We start from the raw sequence: 18,625 nt of genomic DNA, 5'->3' as shown, positions 1-18,625 counted from the left end.
CCTTGCATTGTAGCAAAAATTTCAGTTGTGCTAAACAGACATTATTATTTAAGTCTCCACAAGAGCTTGGAGCAAGGCATGATACTGGACAAGGGCATCACCACTCTCCAAGGCAGCACCAGCAACAGAGAAAGCTGCTTGCACTGCCACAGCCTTTGTTCAATACTCTAGGTAGTAGCAGATACTGCCCAGGAACTGCAGCAGAAGCAAGGGGCTGACACCTATTCAAAGCCACCTGGCAGCGGTGGTGGGCTGCCACCCTTGACCTTGACCAGCCTCTCAATTTCCCACAACCAGGACATCCCACTTGATCAGAGCTCCCACTGGCACGTGCTTTACCTGGTTGTCGATGCGCAGCTCTACGAGCGATGTGTTGCCCTGGAGCGCTTCGACAACAGCCAGGATCCCTGACCCAGAAATGAAGTTTGATTCCACATTCAGGCTCTTCAGTGTGTTATTGACCTTCAGCATTTCTGCCAGTGCCTGTAGGCAGAGATGGGGGGGAAGAGCTGGTACTCAGACAGGCAGAGGCAGAGCACCCTGGAGCAGCAGGGGTTCAACTTCCCTCGCCTCCGGATGACACCGGGAGGACCACATCTGCCAAGCAGTTTCACTGCCACCAGATGGGAGAGCTCTGTGCTGGGTGAAGGAGGTTCCCCCCCTGTTGCAGGGGGATTTTTGAACATGAGCATGCTGGATGCCACAGCAAAACCTCATACGGACAAACCCTTAGGGCTACCCCAAAAGGCAACAGTCCACATCTGTGCCTGCCCTGTGACAGCTTCATCTGTCCTTCTTCTAAAGCCAGTGTGGTGATGGCAGGCCAACGTTGGCCCTGCCTCCTGCCTGATCAGCTCCCTCCCCACACTGCTCCCGCTGCAGTGGGTCGAGATGCGTCCCATCACAGCAGGCAGAGAGAGGAGCACCTGTCTTGAACAACAATGGATTCTCCATGCCCAAGACGTCTTCTCAAGTGGCATCACAACGATATTGATCACTTTTCCTTGCCCCAACAGGTAAGACCAGAAATGGGCTGGCACACTCCCAACACCCCTGACCTGATCTGATGATCTCATTTCATAAGGTGCATGGGAGGACCCACCTATGTCATGAAACAGAAAGACCAGAGGGCAATGCCCAAGTGGCAGGGCTGACCTGCACCCACTCACACACCACTTGGCTCCACAGATCCCCTAGCCCTCCCCACCAGCCCTCAAACACCACCAGTGCTGCCTGCACAGGATTCTTCCCCAGTCCAGAGTGCCTGAAATAATGTCAGGGCTGTGCTCACCCTCCAAAAGGAAGTTTTTTTTCTAACAGGAAACTCGTGTGCATATATGTGGGCGGAGGTAGGTAAGGGTTGGCCTGGGTGAAGAAGAGCAAAAATTGGCTGCAATGGTGCTGGAGGAGCATGCAAGGATGCAGCCTGGAAGGCAGCACGAGGGGCAGGCAGAACTCTCAGCACCCCTCTGCATCCCCACTGGTATTTAAGACCGCTTGCAGCAGCCAGAAAGACCCTTTATCACCCACAAAGGCCATGCAAAAGACATGCAGAGTCCCGCTTCAGCACAGGTCTGCACAAAGGAATATACGAAAGAGAGCCAGAGCAGACGTGTGAAGGGAGGGATGGGTGTGCACACAGCAGCATATGACTTTGTACCAACAGAAACAAATGAGGTGGCCCTGCTGTAGGATAAATCACGACAGACAAACTGCTTTTACAAAATGCCACTAGAAAGTCAGTTCTTGTCTCCTGCTCCTTTTCCGGGAGATCCTTGAGGACAACTATGACTGCATGGGATTAAAGGATTGTGTCCTGAAATCTGAAAACAGAAGCAAAGGAACCAAAGCCTGTCTGTCACTGGCTTTCACTAGCGCTCCTGAAACTGAAGCACCTGCACTAAATTCCAGAGGTGTGCAATGCACCAAGCGCAATGTAAGGTGCAAAAGCAGTTAGTCAGTAACTCTGACAGCTCCTGTCACAACTTTACGACAATGAGCCGACAGTACTTACGAAAGCAACAGGATCGTTGCTCCGTGTTCCAACTATACTGAACTTCTTCACGTAGGTGTTATTTTTCAGTGCTTCTGCAAAAGTTTTTAAAGTTGGTATGGGAATATTCTGTGAAAAGAAATGCAGAAAACCTGTGTTAGGCCATCATCTGTATGAAGGAATATGCAATACATTTAAACAATACTTTAAATTTCTTATCAAGGTCAAATAACCAAAAGCACTGAAGTAATTTACGAAGGGGTCTATAAATGTTTTTACAAGTTCTATCGCTATAATTGGCATGGCCTAAGTGCACAGCAATGTCTTCATCCTACTTCTGACCCGGCTGATAGCTCATTGCCTTGATTTGAAGCTACAAAGTCTCTGCTGTTTAATTTAATTGCCCAAAAACTCAGCTACTTACGAGTGCAGGCGTTGTGGGGATGTATGTAACTAGGATCCATGAGCATACAAAGCACTGCTCCTGCACTTTTTAATACAAATGACAGCACTGAACAACATTCGCATCACAGTCAGGAAAATTGCCATCTACAGGGCCTGATCCAGAAAGACCTGAAACAATCTCCTCTTGTAGTACAAACCACAGACACCTCTGACTGCTTTATACAACATCTTTCAGGCTAACATTTGCCATGCTAGGGCTCAGCCCAGAAAATAAATCCATGCTGCTTATTTAGAGTTCCTACAAAATGAGCATTTTTCACTTATCAAGCACTTTAGATACCCTTTTCAGATGTACTAATTTTTTCAGATGCACAAATCACCTAAAACTTTAAGTGGTATCCTCAGCTTGGACTTCTTGCCATACCATTTGGATCTCACCATGTGAAATCATCTATAGCCAAATCCATCTGCAGAGCCAAAACATAGAGCTCAGCAGCTTACCGTCTCCACCGCCACTCCCCAGTTCTCCAAACCATGCCCCAAAGTCATGAGTCCAACACACAAAAAGAGTGTCTGCCTGTCAGATCATCAGCCTGGTGTTCTCACGGGACGTTCAGGGTCACTAGCCATGATCAAATACATGAAAGTAAAAATCTTTTCGTTATTGAAAGGTGCAGGTGGCATGGCACAAGTGTTTTTAACGTGCACATGCAGTTAATGACGTTCATGCTATTTGAATATGTCCTCTTTCAATAGACCCCATGGGATGGGGGTACTGGAGTCAGGGAGGACAGATGGAAACGGTATTTTTTAGTGTGCATATGTATCCTAGAGGCAACATAAGAAGTGGTGCTGTGTCCTGATTTGCTTTCTACAAGAAGTAAAGGAGTCCCACAGAAGGGATGGCTGGGAGATGGACAGGGCTACCTGCAATAAGGGACATTTCTTCATATTTTCATGGCAAATGTCAGGTTTATGAAGCTTTTTTCCTCCCACCATTTTATCTTACATAAATAGCCCCTCCACCAAATGTGCCTTACTAACCCATTAAAGCAACCTAGAATGCCTTTAACCAGACGCGCTGGAGATGGGTCTCCCAAAGTACCCTCAACATAGCTCCGCTCTTCAAGGCATCTACAGGAATCCTCTGGCTACCAACCTCACACTGTTGTCCCACAGCACGTAACAACCCCTGTTGCCCAAAACAGAGATGGGAAGCACTGCTGTTTCTTGTTTGGCTACATGCAGCGTTATGGTATTACTCTGTCCAGCAAAACAGACTTGGTCTCTACCTTCTTTGTATCAAATGTTTGGTCCTGTTATTAAGAAAGGAGAGTAGAAAGGAGCAAATACCATAATATTGTTAAGGTTGACTTCCTCAAGGTCAGGATCATTGCTTTGTATTCGTTTCAGAGTTTCCTCCACATCCGTTGAGTTTGGTTCCTCATCAGGAACTGGTTTGTACTGTGTGGGCTTAATCACACCTGAAAGTGAAAAGCCAGACATGTGAAACCAAAAGCACCCTGCACAGCAGCATGTTCTTTTTGGGTGTGCTTCTCCTCTTCCAGAAGCAGTGCTGGGAGAGGGAAGCATGACCTGACAAACAGACACGATGAGAGACTGAAGAAGCCCTCTTCAGCTCCACCTACACTCAGTGCATCCAGAAAGGCTGCCCGGCACTGGGGTCGACTAGCACAGGACAGCCGGTGCCTGCTGCTATGCACTCTCAGGGTCCAAAACTGGGGGACGGAGGGCACACTGCCTGCATGGGGCTGTTCTCTGGGCTGTGCTAGCTCCTGGATTGCGTCAGGGCAGCAGCTGAGACCACGCTGGCTTGTACAGGGCAAGGATGAACCAGAGATGGCCTCAGCAACCACAGGTTGCTCTGACATTCATGGCTCCAACCTTCAGCCTAAAAATAACTCCCATTTTGCTTCTGCAGTTTCAAAGCCAAACACTGCAGCCTGCTAACGCTCTAAATCACTTACTGTTGAGCCCTTCTTTGTTCACGATGGTGCTGCTCCCCAGTGCCCCGTAGTACTGCTGGTTACTCATCAAGGTGTGCATGCCAAGGATGGCTACAGAAAAAGAAGAGAAGACAACTTGAGTTATTTCAGGCTCCAAAGCCAGGCAAAGATGTATACATGTCATGACGCCCAGGATGGAGGTCCATGGTGCATTACCTTTCCCTGTGCAAGCACAGAACAACATACAAAGGTGGGACCAAGGGCCCCAGCTGTCATAAATACACAACAGGGCTTAAATGTGCTCCCTTGTTTATTCCAATGTAGCATGATTCATAGGAGAAGAGGAATATCATTTTGTGGACAACAAACAGACAAACAGCCAAGGCTTCCCAGTAGCTGACTTGATTCAGCATCACACAAAAATAGTGAAGGGAAGACAATAAAACACCAGAAAAATGACATTGGTAGGATTTGATCTAAGAAGTCCATTCCAGGAGAGGCCTGCACATCCTCATCATCCTTTTGCTCACCTGGGCATGTGTGCCACACACGACCACAGTCCAGTTTTTGAGATGAGCTGTGCCCCACACAGAGCCAAACTAACCCCTCGGGCAGCAACAGATGAGGTGACTGTCATCCAAAGCATGGCAATGCACATCATGTTTTTACTCAAGAATAAGCAGGGTGGGCGGTGGTGGTCGTGTGCTTTGAATTGATCTTTGTACGCTTGGAAGTTGACATTGTAAGAAGGTAAAGCTCTGCTGGCTTGGTCAAAATGCAGAAAATGATGGTATGAACAAAATTCAAAGACTGTAAGAGCCCAAAAGCCAAACTTCTGCAAATTTGTGTATCTCAGGGTCACAACTGCAAAATCTATATGCAAATGCACATTGAAACGCACCCAGAGGGATATGCTGACATTCTTGCCAGCTGCAAATGAGCAGTGGGAAGCCAATGGCTTAGAAACATTTAGGCAAAGATTCTTTTTATAAAAATAACCCTGCTACTCACAGAAAGTTCATATTTGAAAATAAACTGTTTCTTTAATATGCCTTTTTTAAAAAAATAACTATATGACTTTGTAAAGAAAAATGCAGAGTTATGAATACTTGTTATAAACAGCCACATTTGAACAAATCTTGACCTCCAGATGGGCACAGTGGTTAAAATAAATAAAGGACAAATCTCTCCCTAAAATTCAAGTACACCACCACAAAGACACTTTGCTTTCCCATAAGCTACTCCTCCTATGCTTGGTTGGTGCCAGTCTCTGACCATTTGCTCTGTGCTTTGCCCAAGGAGGCTGGGAGTTGCAGGAGAAGGCTATCCCTGAGGCCCATCACATGAATGGCATCTGTTACGGTGACAGCTCACTGTGACTTCAGGACTGGGTTGCATGGGCAGGACAGCCTGCAGCAAAGGGCATCAACGAACACCATCGTCCACTTCCCCACATCCCCCCCAGCACATCCCCAGCTGGACTGCACAGAGCCAAGCAGTCTCTGTCTGAAAGTTTGAGTGAGGCTGGGCATTTTGTTTGTATTTTAGCTGTCCCTTTTCTCTGCCATGTACTCACAGATTAAATTTTCAGGAGTGCAACACAGCTTGGAAAAATAATTTGCAGGCTCAGTATTTTGGGGACACACATACCCCTCAAAACCAGCTTACTCTGACAATGAAATCTCTCCACCAGCCAGGACTGTGAATATCTGGACTGCAGAAGGATCTGCTGTTGGGACCACACGGGGTTTTTTTGAGCTACAGTTTGGTAGACAAGAGAGACCTGCTGTTTGTAAGCCTGGCACTTACCATTTATTATTCAAATGAACTCAAGCAGAACAAAGGCATCCCATTTCTCCCTCCTGCAGCTGACCAAAGGAATGGGAGCCCTTCCAGGACTTGTTGGGAGCCACCCACAAGAGCTATCCTACCAGTCTTGCCAAGGAAGGGATCCAGTACACCACGGCTGACAACAAGCCCTGCTAAACAGGCAGGAGCAACGCCGTCACTGTCAATATTGAGATTTCAGCACAGCTTGTATCACATCAGTTCTGCTGCCACTTCAAGTGTGTTCTCCCCACAATTGCAGAACAAGCTGCCCCAAACAGCATTTCTCTGTGAAAATCATTGCTGCACAGATCTGGAGTTTAGAAAGGCAGCTTTTATAGAATAGGGCTTTACAGGAGTACTAGGAGTACAGTAAAAAAGCAAAACCCAGAGATGCAATTCTTGGCCAGGGTACATATGTCAGAAGCCTTAATGCAGAAACATTTCTAAGCCAGAATATGACATTACTATGTAGACAATGTCTAATTGGTGTGGTTATTCTACAGGCTATCTTACAGACTTCTGGCAAGGAGGATACTGCTAGAGAGCACAGAAGTCTGAAGGAGACAGAAGTGGAAGAAGAAGCCGGTAGCACTGAAATATTCATCGACTGCTAGACCAGCAGGGCACACGTGAGCTCAGAAAAGCACCAAAGGGGTGTACATACGCTCCTTTGACCAAGGCATATCCTATCCCAGTCACAGAGCTAAGTCCACACTACTGGCTTCAGATTGTCATCTCCAAAGCAGCAGAGCAATGAGGCTTGCAGTGAGTCACCTCCACCCAGACAACACTGCCTGAGAAGCAGCAATGGGACACTGCTGGAACTTACCTAGCATGGAGGTGTAAACCCCTCAGATAGGGACCATGTCTGTCCTTCTCAGTTTGCACAGGGCTTGTTCAGCCTGGTGAAGAGCACATTGCCGGGGCTCGAACAGCAACTGCAGTCGCTCTGTCCCCCTCTCCAGCTTGCTATGCATTCCAACCTACTTCTCAGTCTTCGTGAAGTACACCAACCTTTTAACGCTGGATTCCCCCACCCTGAGCTAACACTCATAAAACCAACCGACTGCACAAATCACAAGAAATCCATAGCTTTAAAATGTGTTGGAAAAGCTCTTCAACAAATGGCAGCCCTGAGCGTTCATCGAGAGACTCCTCTAACCTGACAGCTCCTTTAATAGGTTGCACACGAAACCCACATCCTCACTGGGTCTGCTTGATTGTTTCCTAGAAGTTTGGCTTGAAGAAAGCCGTGCTCCTGAAGGTGACAAGCTGCAATTTGCAAGATTCAGTGGCAGAGACAGGAGAAGAAATCAAACAGCACACTCTGTTCCTTTGATAAATCCTTCTTCTCACTCTTCACCTTTGGTCCATGCTCCTGAGTAAGTCACATGGGCTGAGAGTAACTTTAAATATATACTTCTTTTTTAACAAAAAAATAAATCCTGTTAAAACTGACAGCATTCACATAAACAGCAAAAACCTGAACAGCTCATTTCCCATAAAAGAACAAACAAAAAGAAACTAGTAGTCGAACAACTTGAATGCCCAATTCACATGAAACTATTTTACCAGCAATGTCACAGAGCTCTGCATCAGAGGCATTAGCAAGGGCTTCCTCCAGTTCCGGCTCCAGAGTCACACTTTCCAAAACAGGATCCATCGGCTTCTGCTTGGGGATCCAAGCTTTTCCTGTAAATGCAAAGTGAGGTCGCTCTCAGTATAGCTATAGCACCTGTTTCACAACTAGCCACGCAGATGCACTTCCGTCGGGTGAGATTTGCACAGTGGAAAGGACAGAGTGGGCAAAAGGACCTAGGGAAAAATCAGAGACACTGCATCCCTTCCCATTAGCTCAGTCCTGCTGCGATCTGAGCCAGGAGGTCCCTGCCAGGCACCTCCAGCTATGGAGCTGGACTCTTTCACCAGCGCAGAGGGCTGCAACTACAAAAACCCAACAGTACATTTGTACAGGACGATGACTGTTCAATGCACAGCACTCAGAAACCCACACACAGCCTGACCCTGCAGGTCTTCAGTTCATTGGTGGATGCATAAAAGGGGTGGCGATTTGTCACCACTTACATGGACCAAGAGAGGCCAGTGGCCCAGATCCAGCACTGTGCAGGATTGGTCCTGCTGCTGAGACAGCTCCTGCTGCTAACTCCAAATGCACAGTGGCAGGACAGATGGCAAATTAGTCAAAAGGAGGTGGAAAGGAGGTGGTGGAGAGGGTCTGGGAGCAGGCAGGGACAGCAGCCCAGTGAGCACACGGGATGCAAGGAGGAGCAGGCTTGGGGCAGCTGGTCTGGCTCAACATCGCTGCAGAGGACAGTAGGGCAGGGGGCAGAGATATGGAGGGCATGCCAGATGGAGACCTCCGTGCTCTATCTCCCAGGACAGGAACAGGCCAAGGAACCGTAAGTCAGAGGTGCAAAACAACAGGTACAGCTGGTAACACAAAGATGCCATCTCAGCTGCTTGCCTGTGGCCTTTTCCTAACAGGGGCTGCCCACATGGACAAGGGGCTGTGCAGAGAGTGACAGGGCTCCAGCCCAGCTCTGAGTGCCATGGGCTCCCCAGCATTCCCCCATCCCATTGCCCAGGATGACCACTGGGCAAGCCAAGACCCCTTCCCTGCTGTGGTCGGCTGCGTCCCAGGGAGGGATGGGGCAGCAGACAGGGCTCATGGCACTGCATGGCTGCTCCCTGCTCCTAACTGCTCGCACCGCCAACAGGCAGGACAGATCTCTTTGCGGAGGATGAACAGGTCAAGTCTGAAATTTCACAACAGGGCACCTACCTACGACTGCCCCCGCCACCAAAGAAAAGAAAGAGGCTTGTGCTGTTTTAACACACTGCAGCAGGGGTAAGCCCAGTGCTGCCGCTGCAGGATGGGAGGAGGAGGAGGAGGAGGGATCCCAGAGCATTTCAGAGCAGTCTCCTCCCCTGAAACAGTCCAGGATCACTGCAGAGAGATAACGAGTGCAAAACTCTTGGCCTGGCATGCCAACCAGGACTATTTTTGTCCGCCCTCTGAAATCAGAGTCAGCGGCACCAAAGGGGAGAAACAAAGATCCTGCTGCTTAGGGATGTGCAGAAACAGACGGGGCTAAATTTAACCTCAAAGAAGAAGCAACTGTGCTTCAGGCCCCCCTCCGTACAAAATGGAGGCTGCTATAAACAGCCTTTTGCAAAACGGCCCATCTCTTGCCTACGCGATGCTGCCCTGACAAAGAGGGCAGGAATCTGCCTCCTGGGACACAGCTGCTCTTGCAAAAATAGGCAGAGCATCATGTTTGCCTGCACGGCCAGGCACCTTCTGGGTACTTTGCAGCAAAATGTCTGGGGAGGGCTGGCCCCCTCAGCCCTGGCTTGGTGCAGAGACTCAGAACCGTTGCCCTGCCGGGGACATGGCTTGGCAAACTGTACCCACCTTTTCAGCAGGGAACATAAAAAACAGGGCAAACTTAACTCTGCCATCACACAGTAACTCCTTTTGACATCTCGGTGTCTTTGAAACTTCTGGGTTTTAATTTTAGAAAGTTTCATATCTCAGTCATGCCTTATTACAAGTTTGAATTTTAAAGTAAATGGTGCAGGCAAACACAGCATTATATATCATAATACAGCATGTATGCACCCACCAACTCCCACCTTGTCAAGCAGCATGGCCAGGGAGAGCACTTCCTCATGGCAAACTAGTAAATCACCCTCCAAACTGCAAACATGGTGATTTATTTCCAGCTTTGCCACAACTGTGAATATGTAATTTACCATCTTTTGCTCACAGTCAATGTAAGTAGTGTCTTCACTCAAGAGCGTGTTACAAGTGAAAATATGTTTAATGTGTTTGAGATCACATCAGATTGAAATATGATTAGCTCAGACCAGATGCTGAAGACTCAAAGTGCCTGAAATATCTTGTCTCCTGCAGAGCACTGCTACTACCTGCTGGGCTAGCCAGGTGTGTAGACAATGCTGGGCTGGGGTACGCTTGAAGTTGCTAAATCGCTCTTCCTGATAGCACTCAATTTATGTTTACTCCTTTCAAGGAGAACTCTTTTTTTTTTTGCTAAAAATACCACCTCAAGTTTTATTAAATGGACAGATTTAACTCAAGGTCTCAGAGAGGCACGTGGATCAGTAAGGAGGCAGCTTTGAGAAATACCCCAGCTGGGAAACATGCTCATATGCCCATATCTTCATGCACTTCTATTTTGATGTGGGGAAACCAATAGTGCGAACAGCATACAACCAGATCTTCTGCTGCAGGGAGACCACGGTACAGAGGGAGACACAACAGCAGATAAAAGCTGCTGAGAAGCTCCTGGAACCCAGAGGCAAGGACTGACTGGACCATGTCCCATGTTAGATGATACTTAGATTGCTAATGGGAGCAGGAAAGTCCTTTGAATAATGGGACATGTCCCAGGAAAACAGGAAAAGATGCCAGAAGGAGAGGAAAGAGAAGAGGCAGAGCAAACTCCTTGCTCATAAGCTTCAGGGCCATGCAGAGCAGGGGTGCTGCAGCCACCACAGGGTAGAGTGCAGAAAGATAGAAACATGCAAGCTACAGGAGACTGGGAAATGAGGCTGGGGTTGTCAAGAGGTGATGAAGACTACGTGGGAACTGTTGGGATCATCACAGCAAGGGGAGCTATGGAGTTTCTCTATACCAAGATGAAGTTCAGAGTGTAGGGATGGAGCATGAAAGGCAATGGTGGAAGACAGAACGCAGCCTGCAGAGTTCACAGGACGACAGTGCAGAGGAGGAACAAGATACGACAGAAGATAATGACTTCCCCAGAGCTTGACACAGCTGCAGTGGGATGAGGATGGAAAGAGGCTGCAGAGTGGTACATCTCCTGTCCATCACTTAAGAACACATCAGGTGGTACCCAAAGTAGCAAGTGCATGGGCCTCTTGGGCACAGCCCAGTTTACTAGCCAGCCTGGGCTGGGGCTAGGCAACAGAGACAGAAGATCCACCACCCCAATGGTGTCAAAATGAAGTTGTCCTTAGCAACGTGGGTTTGGACACAACCCTTCCGCTGTGTACCCACTGTGCCTTCATCGTGTCACACTCAGCATGGTGCAAAGGATGACCATACCTCTCTTTTCACCCGTGAAAGGAACCAAGTCTTCTCTGTCTTTAACATCCTTTGCCTGCTTTTCTAGGTGGGCCATGAGTTCCTCCCTTTTGAATGGGCCGGTTGGTGGCTTTTGTGTCTGATCCCGCTGCCTGAGCCCTGCCGGCAGCAATGCATTCTAGGCATGGAGGGGAGAAACACAGGTTATTTCTGCAGGCCATGATCCCCATCCATCAAACACTCTCCCCTCTCCACTTTCCTCATTGCACCATCTTTCTTCCACATTGCTGGACAATTTGCTTCTCCATATCTCAAAGGTTATCTCCATCCAACTCCACTGATTCCCACATCATCTAAGTCACATGATACTCGTTCCCCCCTCCAATTTCAAATGCTGGGTTCACTACAAGATCTCCATGCTGTCAAGTGGATGTTTCTCTACAACAGCAGCTCCAGCCCTTTTTCTGGGGGCTCTCAGCCATCACCTCCTGCTCCTCCTAGCCTCTTCCCACACCCTCCCCATCTCTGCTGCCTTTTTGCAACAGTCGCAGCACCAGAACCAAGCTACTGAGCTCAACCAATCTTCTCCTCCCTATACGTGCCTGTCGAAGTGCCTACACCCCCCACGTGTCCCAACAAGAATCAATTCAGTGAAATCCCATGGTCTTTCACAGAGCAGACCAGAGAGCTGTGGTGGTCTCGTTTACCTTTCATGATCCATCACAAAACTACAGGCAGGGTCTTGCAGAGAAGGTCACTCCGTTGCTGAACAAAATCCCTGTGAACCTCAGCCCCTTTTCAAACTGCCTCTTTGTTATTCAGCCACATTAGCCACCATGGGAAGTTGCTTTGTGCCTGACACATACGGCACGTAAGCACCTGCTTATATTTAAATATAGAACAGCCTTAATGCAGTAAATAAGACTATTCCCAGATTTGACACTAAGCATGTTCCTTAAAGCTTTGCTGGATAGAAGTCAACATTTACTTTTTAAAACATCCAAGGTGATTTTGAACAACATGCTAATTTTTCCATGCCTGCCTAATAAAAGCAATTCATTATAATTTAAATCTGTATCAGTGAAAAGCCTGGGAAGGAAAATGACTAATAGGAAGCAATCAGACTCAGGAAACCTTGGAAGGCAACAGAAGAGAACTATGCTAATATGCAAGCAGGGAGGCATAGGAAACAGCTTGCTTCCTCAGGCTTCACGCTGCGAGGTGACCATGCAATCTTCATGCTTTAACTCCTGTTCTCAGGCTACACCTGTACCGACAGATGTTCACAATTATTTTACCTTTCTGCATCTTTCCCAGAATGCTGCCTGACTCTGTCTTCTGAGGCAGCTGTAACCAGTCCATCAGCCCATACGCTTAATCCCAGGAGCCAGCCTCTTTATTATGTTCCCATGTTGCAATTAAAAATACTGATGATGCAATCTACACTGCCCATCATTTCCCCCAGAAACACTAACTGCACGTTGCAGGAACAATTTCTGAATTGGCAGTGCCCAGCCTCATCATCTAATGTTGCCGCAACCCAGACACCTGCCAGTTGGCTCTGCACATCCCCTGCTAGGGCCGCAGGACAACGTCGCCTCCAAAAAGCTTTCATCGCTTGGCACCAGCAGGCCCAGTGTTTGCATATATGCAGCCCCTGCTGATGTTGGGAGGTTGCTAAAAAGCAACTGTCCCATTTTGCAAACCTCCAGGATTTGGATTTCTGCCTAAATGGAAGAGAATACAGACCATTTGAAGTTTGCTACGAAAAAAATGCCAAACAACCCACAAATCCCAAAACCTTCCCTCCAAGGTGGCCTGACCAGATGCAGAGATCCAGTTTCCACAGGTTTACTGCCCTGCACCAGCACTGGGTCAGGTCGGTGCTGCAAATCACAGTGCTCGTCACACCGGATCATGCACACTGGAGCAAGGGCAAGGGAACATCACAGAAACAAAACAAAACCCCACGCGCAGTCCATGCTTGCAATGGCAAAATTGCTTCTGCCCATCTGTGGCCAGTCTCTTCCATCCTTGCGCTGAGTACAGGCTCTGCAAAGGATCCCACTTAAATACAGATTACTAATGCAGCCCATTCCACCACAACTACTGAGATTTACCACCTACCAAATCTCACATAAAAAATTACTTACATCAGGATCCAGCTCTTCCAGTTCATTCTCTAACTTTCTGAGCTCCTCCTCTGTCAGAGCTCCAAGGATCTTGTCTTCATCCAGGTCTCGGTATTTTTCTAGCTCCTTTCTGTAAGACATCTTAGAGGAGTCTCGTGAATCTCACTTTTATGCCAAAACAAGACCTGAAATGAAAACAGGAAGCGTCATACTGAATACACAAGACATGACACTGTAGCCCGGCTGGTCGGGGAATGCTGAATACCACAGGGTTGCAGAACATTTATGCTTAAAGCATGGGTGACTTCAAAGCCAGGTCAGATTGCTCAGGGCTCCCCCATCCATATCCTACATGCACACAACAGCCCCTGGTCATGACAGTGGCACAACTTCAGGAACATATTGCCCCGTCATAGACTTACAGGGCACCACTGAGGAACTACTTTGTACCAGACCCTGGCTAGAGATGTCTTTTTCCAAGCAATGAGAGATGTTAACAAAGTGTCCTAGGTGTTTATTTCCTTGAAGGACAACAAACCACAAATCGTAAAATCTGCAGCTTTCATGCCCTTACAAGGCACCAGTAACACCTCCCTGCACATGACACTCCAGATAGCGTTGTCACCAGGTGGGAAAACAGCTTTGTAGCATCACTGAGCACCTCTGAGCCCTGCAAACTTCTACAAGGATACGGTGCGTGGCACCCCTTCCTGTGTTTTAAAGCCACAAGGAGATCAGGGAGTATTATCCACTCTTGTTCAGGAGGCTGCCAGTTAAACCTGCTGTTTAGGAACCCACCTGCCCTGAGACAACACGTGTTTGCGCTGCTGCAAGCTAAGCAGTTGACCTGAGTGTTACTGCACCTCTAAACCAACCCTTCAAGAAGAGAAGTGGGAGTAACGTACTAAATGACCTACCCAGATAATCCCTGCTGACCCAGGGGTTTGTCCCATGTCTCCTACACAATCATGCACACATAACTGGACCTCTACCAGGAGTAAAAGACTAGTCCCATGTCTCCTACACAATCATGCACACGTAACTGGACCTCTACCAGGAGTAAAGGACTGTAGTAGACCTTCTGTGAAGGTCAACTTGTTTAAAATATGCAGGTGGGTTAAAAATACACTCACTACAACACACAAGAGTGTATCCAACTCTGGTTTTTTGCTGAAAGTTTCCTTTTGTTCTCTAGCGCTGTCTGTGTATTTACATTTTTTTGGTTCAATTTTTGCAGAGAATATTGAACTCTAGATAATTTAAAGTGACTTTTCCTACAGTTTAAAAATAGTTTTGTTACTCTTTCAAGTGGCATTTTCATTAAAATAACAGCAAGGCCTGTGCATTTTTCAAGGAGCCAAACATCTTTTGAGTGTCTATAAATGGCCCATTTTCAGCTTCTGCAGAGTGTCAGAGTCCTGCCTCGAGTCACATCTCTCCAGCTTTGCTCATCCTCTCAGGGCAGATCATGCTCTTATGATCACTCTTCATTAGTGGAGAAGTCTCTTTATACAACTTACAATGCAGCTGCTGTTCCAGACAGGAAAATTATCTTTAGCTTGCTCACAAAAGGGCACATTAACGCACACATGGCTCGACACCAAGCCCTTAAACTTAGAGCTGTCATCTGGCCAGACGTTTGGTTTCCCCCTGGTGCGATGGCAATTCCTGCATCACTCACATTCCTGCCACTCGCCACTTAGGAGGTGGAGCGCCAGGAGTTGCCTCCTTGATGGGAAGAAAAGCCCCTAGCCTCCCACAGCCGGGACCCAAGAGGGTAAAAACCAGCTTTTTGTCGGGCTGGTTTGCTCCTCACGGTGACAGTCAACCTGTGGGCACCAGGGCTGAGAGCAGTGAGAGGGTGAAGGGGAAAGCACAGGCTATGGGGCTTGGTGGGTTTGGCTAAGGGAGGCAGCAAGGAGGCCAGCACTCCTGCGCTTTACCAGTCCCCGGCAGCAGTCAGTGCAAGGCACCTCCAGCTGTGAGACTGATGTGCAGCTGTCATGAAACCATGCACTGGTCAGAATAGAAGTGACATCCAGCAGTTCAGCCCCGCAGCAAGGCTGCCCTTCTGGTCACCACAGAGAAAAGCAGAGCCTTTAGCACAATTACCCATGAACAAACGCTCGATGTTACAGCAATTCTTATTACTCTGATGCAGGAGATCCTAGAAAAGCAGTCTGGACCCAGATCTGGAGATGTGCTGTGCCACTGTGACCTTAGACTGAAGTGCATGAACCATGACTAGTCTGTATTTTGTATTCAATTTTTAGTTTTGACTGTTCTGCTGTGGAACAAGCCGGAGCTCAGAGCAGGCAGGAGGGCAGAGGATAACCCACTCAGGCTGCTAAAGTCCCTGCAATGGCTTAAAATACCCACACCTGCCATGCACACGGCAATCTCCGTCTTGGCTACGTGGGGACAACTACTCACAGAGGCACCCACAGCCCCTTCCCAGCAGTCGGGGGTAGCTTGCAAGCGGTGGCTCGGCTGGGACCAGAGCACAGCCTCCGCGGGGCTGACCTTGTCGCCTCCCTCCAGAAAGATGGAGACTGTCAGCACCAAGAGGTGAAAGGCAGGACAGAAGGTGGATATCAGCGTGCACAGGCAATGCTTCTAGAAAACGCTTCAGGTTTCAAAGCATCCTGCAGAGATATGAAGCGAGGGCTGCATATAGCAAAGGCCCTGAGGGCTGAAGACAGGTGCAGGGCCTGCTGAAACACAGCTGAAATCCCCACAGGGAGAATTTCGTTTGCTATGTACCCAAAGCAGAGCTGCTGGGAGGGGACAGTGCCCTCGCAGCCTCGCTGGTGCAGCCGGACAGTGCCAACGACTCGCGCAGCTCTCGCAGGGAGCGCGTCCGGAGCGCTGGCTGTGCCCGCGGCGGCAGGACATGTCGTACCGCTCCCCTGCCCACCCAACGAGCTGTGAGGCTTTACCACCGCATCCTCCAGCACAGTCTCCAGGACCAGTACGTTCACCGGCTCTCCCTTATCTCCACACCCCAGGCCTCTTCTACCCTATCTTGCTAATGAGTGCTGGGAGAAAAAAAGCGAAAGAGCCCATGTGCCGTAAATGGGAAGAGGGCTTTGTACTGCCAAAAATAAGAAAGCAGGTAAATTCTGCCTAAGCATAATTGTTTTCGTTTACACGATGTGCTGAAACTCCCACCGCCACAAACAGCTCTCCCTAATCTGTGCTAGGGTTCAAGCATGGTTTAACACAGGTCCCCCTGACATGTGTGCTCCAAAAAAATAATAAGGTCCTCCAGAACAACTGCAATATTATATTAAAATTTTAAATCCACACAACTCTGGACATTCAGAAAAGAGTTAACCCTAATTAACCATAAATCTGCTCCATCAAATCTATTATCAAAGTCTTCCCAAGATAGCAGCTTTGATTTCTTGCTATTTTTCATTAAACCTACCAACATACTTTTCATTCAATCAACAAAGGAAGCATCACAACAAGATAGATACATAATATACAGAAGTTGCACAGGACTGACACCATTACAACTTCAGGTCCTCAAAAAATTAAAATTCATATTGACCACCAAGATAGCAAGGTATTAGGTCTCATCGTCCAAAGTATTCATCAGACCCATGAGAAGGCAGCCCAAACACTTGCACTTGGTAAGTCTGAAAAGCACACAAGTTGGTATGCATGAAGACCAATAAAAAGGTTCAAGAAAAAAAATGAAATTGGGTGGGAGACGAGCATACACCACAGGTCATCTACAGGGAACACTGTTCCTATCACGAATACAGGAAAATAAAGCAAAAAAAAAGAAAAAAAAAAAAAAAAAAAAAAAAAAAAAAAGGCTACATTTGTGATTATGAGGACGATGGAACAGTTTCTTTCTGAAAGGTCCAAAACCACTAAACAAACAAATGGATGCTATCGAACAAGTGAAAATGAAAAGCATCCCATATGACACTGGAAATACTCCTTTCACTGCTCTGCACCAGTACAGCTCCCTTGCAGCACGGTGCCCTTTCTGGGACACCGAAACCTAAGAGCCGCACCAACCTCCACGCAGGGAACCAGCGGAGACCTGGGAAGGTGGCCTACACGGGATCACTGTGTCCCATTCATGGCAGAGAACAGGCATGGGGGTGTGGTGGTGCTCCTTGGGTGGGCGAGCAGGGAGCGCCGGAGCAGGGCAGCAATGGGCTCAGGCTGCAACAGGCTACTTGGGGAGGCTGCGGAGCAGCACCGGTACCACCGAGTTGGAGGATCTGCAGGATCATCCCCCAATGCCCTGACAAACCCAAGAAAAAGAATGAACAAGAAAGCAGAACTAGGTGAAGCAACAGAAAGAGCAGCCAGCAAGACAAGTTCCAAGAAAATGCAGAAATGTCACAGAGAAAATATAGACTGATTTCCCCTGGGTGCTGTGTAACACGGCGTGACGGTGCTCTTGGCACACCCGTGCTGGGAAGCCCAGCCTCGAACGGTCCAACCTCCCACGTGCACTAGCATGCTAACAACAGGAAATTATGGAAAGCCCTTTTCTTTTCATACGTACGCAGGAACAAAGAGCAACCAACCTCAGTGAAGATACAGGGCTTTTCGGTGATAAATTCTGTTGTCAGTCCAAGCCAACCCCGATTTTGGCGTTTCGTGGCAGGCTGCAGCACATGGCTGTCACTTCCATGGCCGCAGGGACTGCAGCACGTAGGAGGGTTTAGTGCATCCTAAGTCACTGGCCACACCGAATCGCCATCAGAAGGCAGAGGATGGGAACTCTGTGTACTCTGCCCTGAGAATGAAAGCCATGGCTGATAAAATGAACATCCCCCGCCTCAGACAACTCTCAAATCTGCTGGGAAAATTTTTCAGCACTTTGAAATAAGAAAGCAGATCGAGGGCTTGGTTTCTGTGATAAGGAGGTGCTCAACAAGTGTCAGCAGCATAGATATCGATGATTCTTGGAAAAACTGCCAAGTTTGAGGGCTGAAAGCTTAATTCAGGATGAAAGTTGTTTTCAAGCAGCACCAGAAGCAGGAGTTAACCTTGTGAGGGACAGCCTGGCGCGAGAAGCGTTCCTCCTTGACTCATGCAGCGTTTTGATTGATGAGAGTTTTTCATAGCTTAACTATAAACCTGAGTCAAAGTTCAGAGCTATTATTTTTACAGTATAAAAATAACAAACCAATGTCAACCAAACCCTCTGTAGTTGCTACAATTTCTTTTTTCT

The 18,625-nt window shown here is 48.0% G+C and overlaps 1 protein-coding gene across 1 annotated transcript in view; it reads right to left on the bottom strand.

Moving 5' to 3' along the window:
• The window catches only part of TMOD1 (tropomodulin 1), a 16,721-nt gene extending 3,061 nt beyond the window's left edge, over positions 1 to 13,660 (bottom strand). Inside the window, exons 1-7 of the mRNA XM_009697420.1 lie at positions 13,441 to 13,660; positions 11,309 to 11,465; positions 7,768 to 7,887; positions 4,387 to 4,476; positions 3,752 to 3,882; positions 2,015 to 2,122; positions 340 to 483 (exon numbers count right to left, since the gene is read on the bottom strand). Coding sequence (XP_009695722.1) covers positions 340 to 483; positions 2,015 to 2,122; positions 3,752 to 3,882; positions 4,387 to 4,476; positions 7,768 to 7,887; positions 11,309 to 11,465; positions 13,441 to 13,560 — 870 coding nt within the window. The 5' untranslated portion in view covers positions 13,561 to 13,660. The remainder of the gene's footprint in view (positions 1 to 339; positions 484 to 2,014; positions 2,123 to 3,751; positions 3,883 to 4,386; positions 4,477 to 7,767; positions 7,888 to 11,308; positions 11,466 to 13,440) is intronic.
• Between the last annotated feature and the right edge of the window lie 4,965 nt (positions 13,661 to 18,625).

Source organism: Cariama cristata, unplaced genomic scaffold (assembly GCF_000690535.1).
Source record: "Cariama cristata isolate BGI_N322 unplaced genomic scaffold, ASM69053v1 scaffold16653, whole genome shotgun sequence".
Taxonomy (NCBI): domain Eukaryota; kingdom Metazoa; phylum Chordata; class Aves; order Cariamiformes; family Cariamidae; genus Cariama; species Cariama cristata.
Note: the sequence above shows the minus strand (reverse complement) of the source record. Positions and strands in the feature narration are given on the sequence as shown.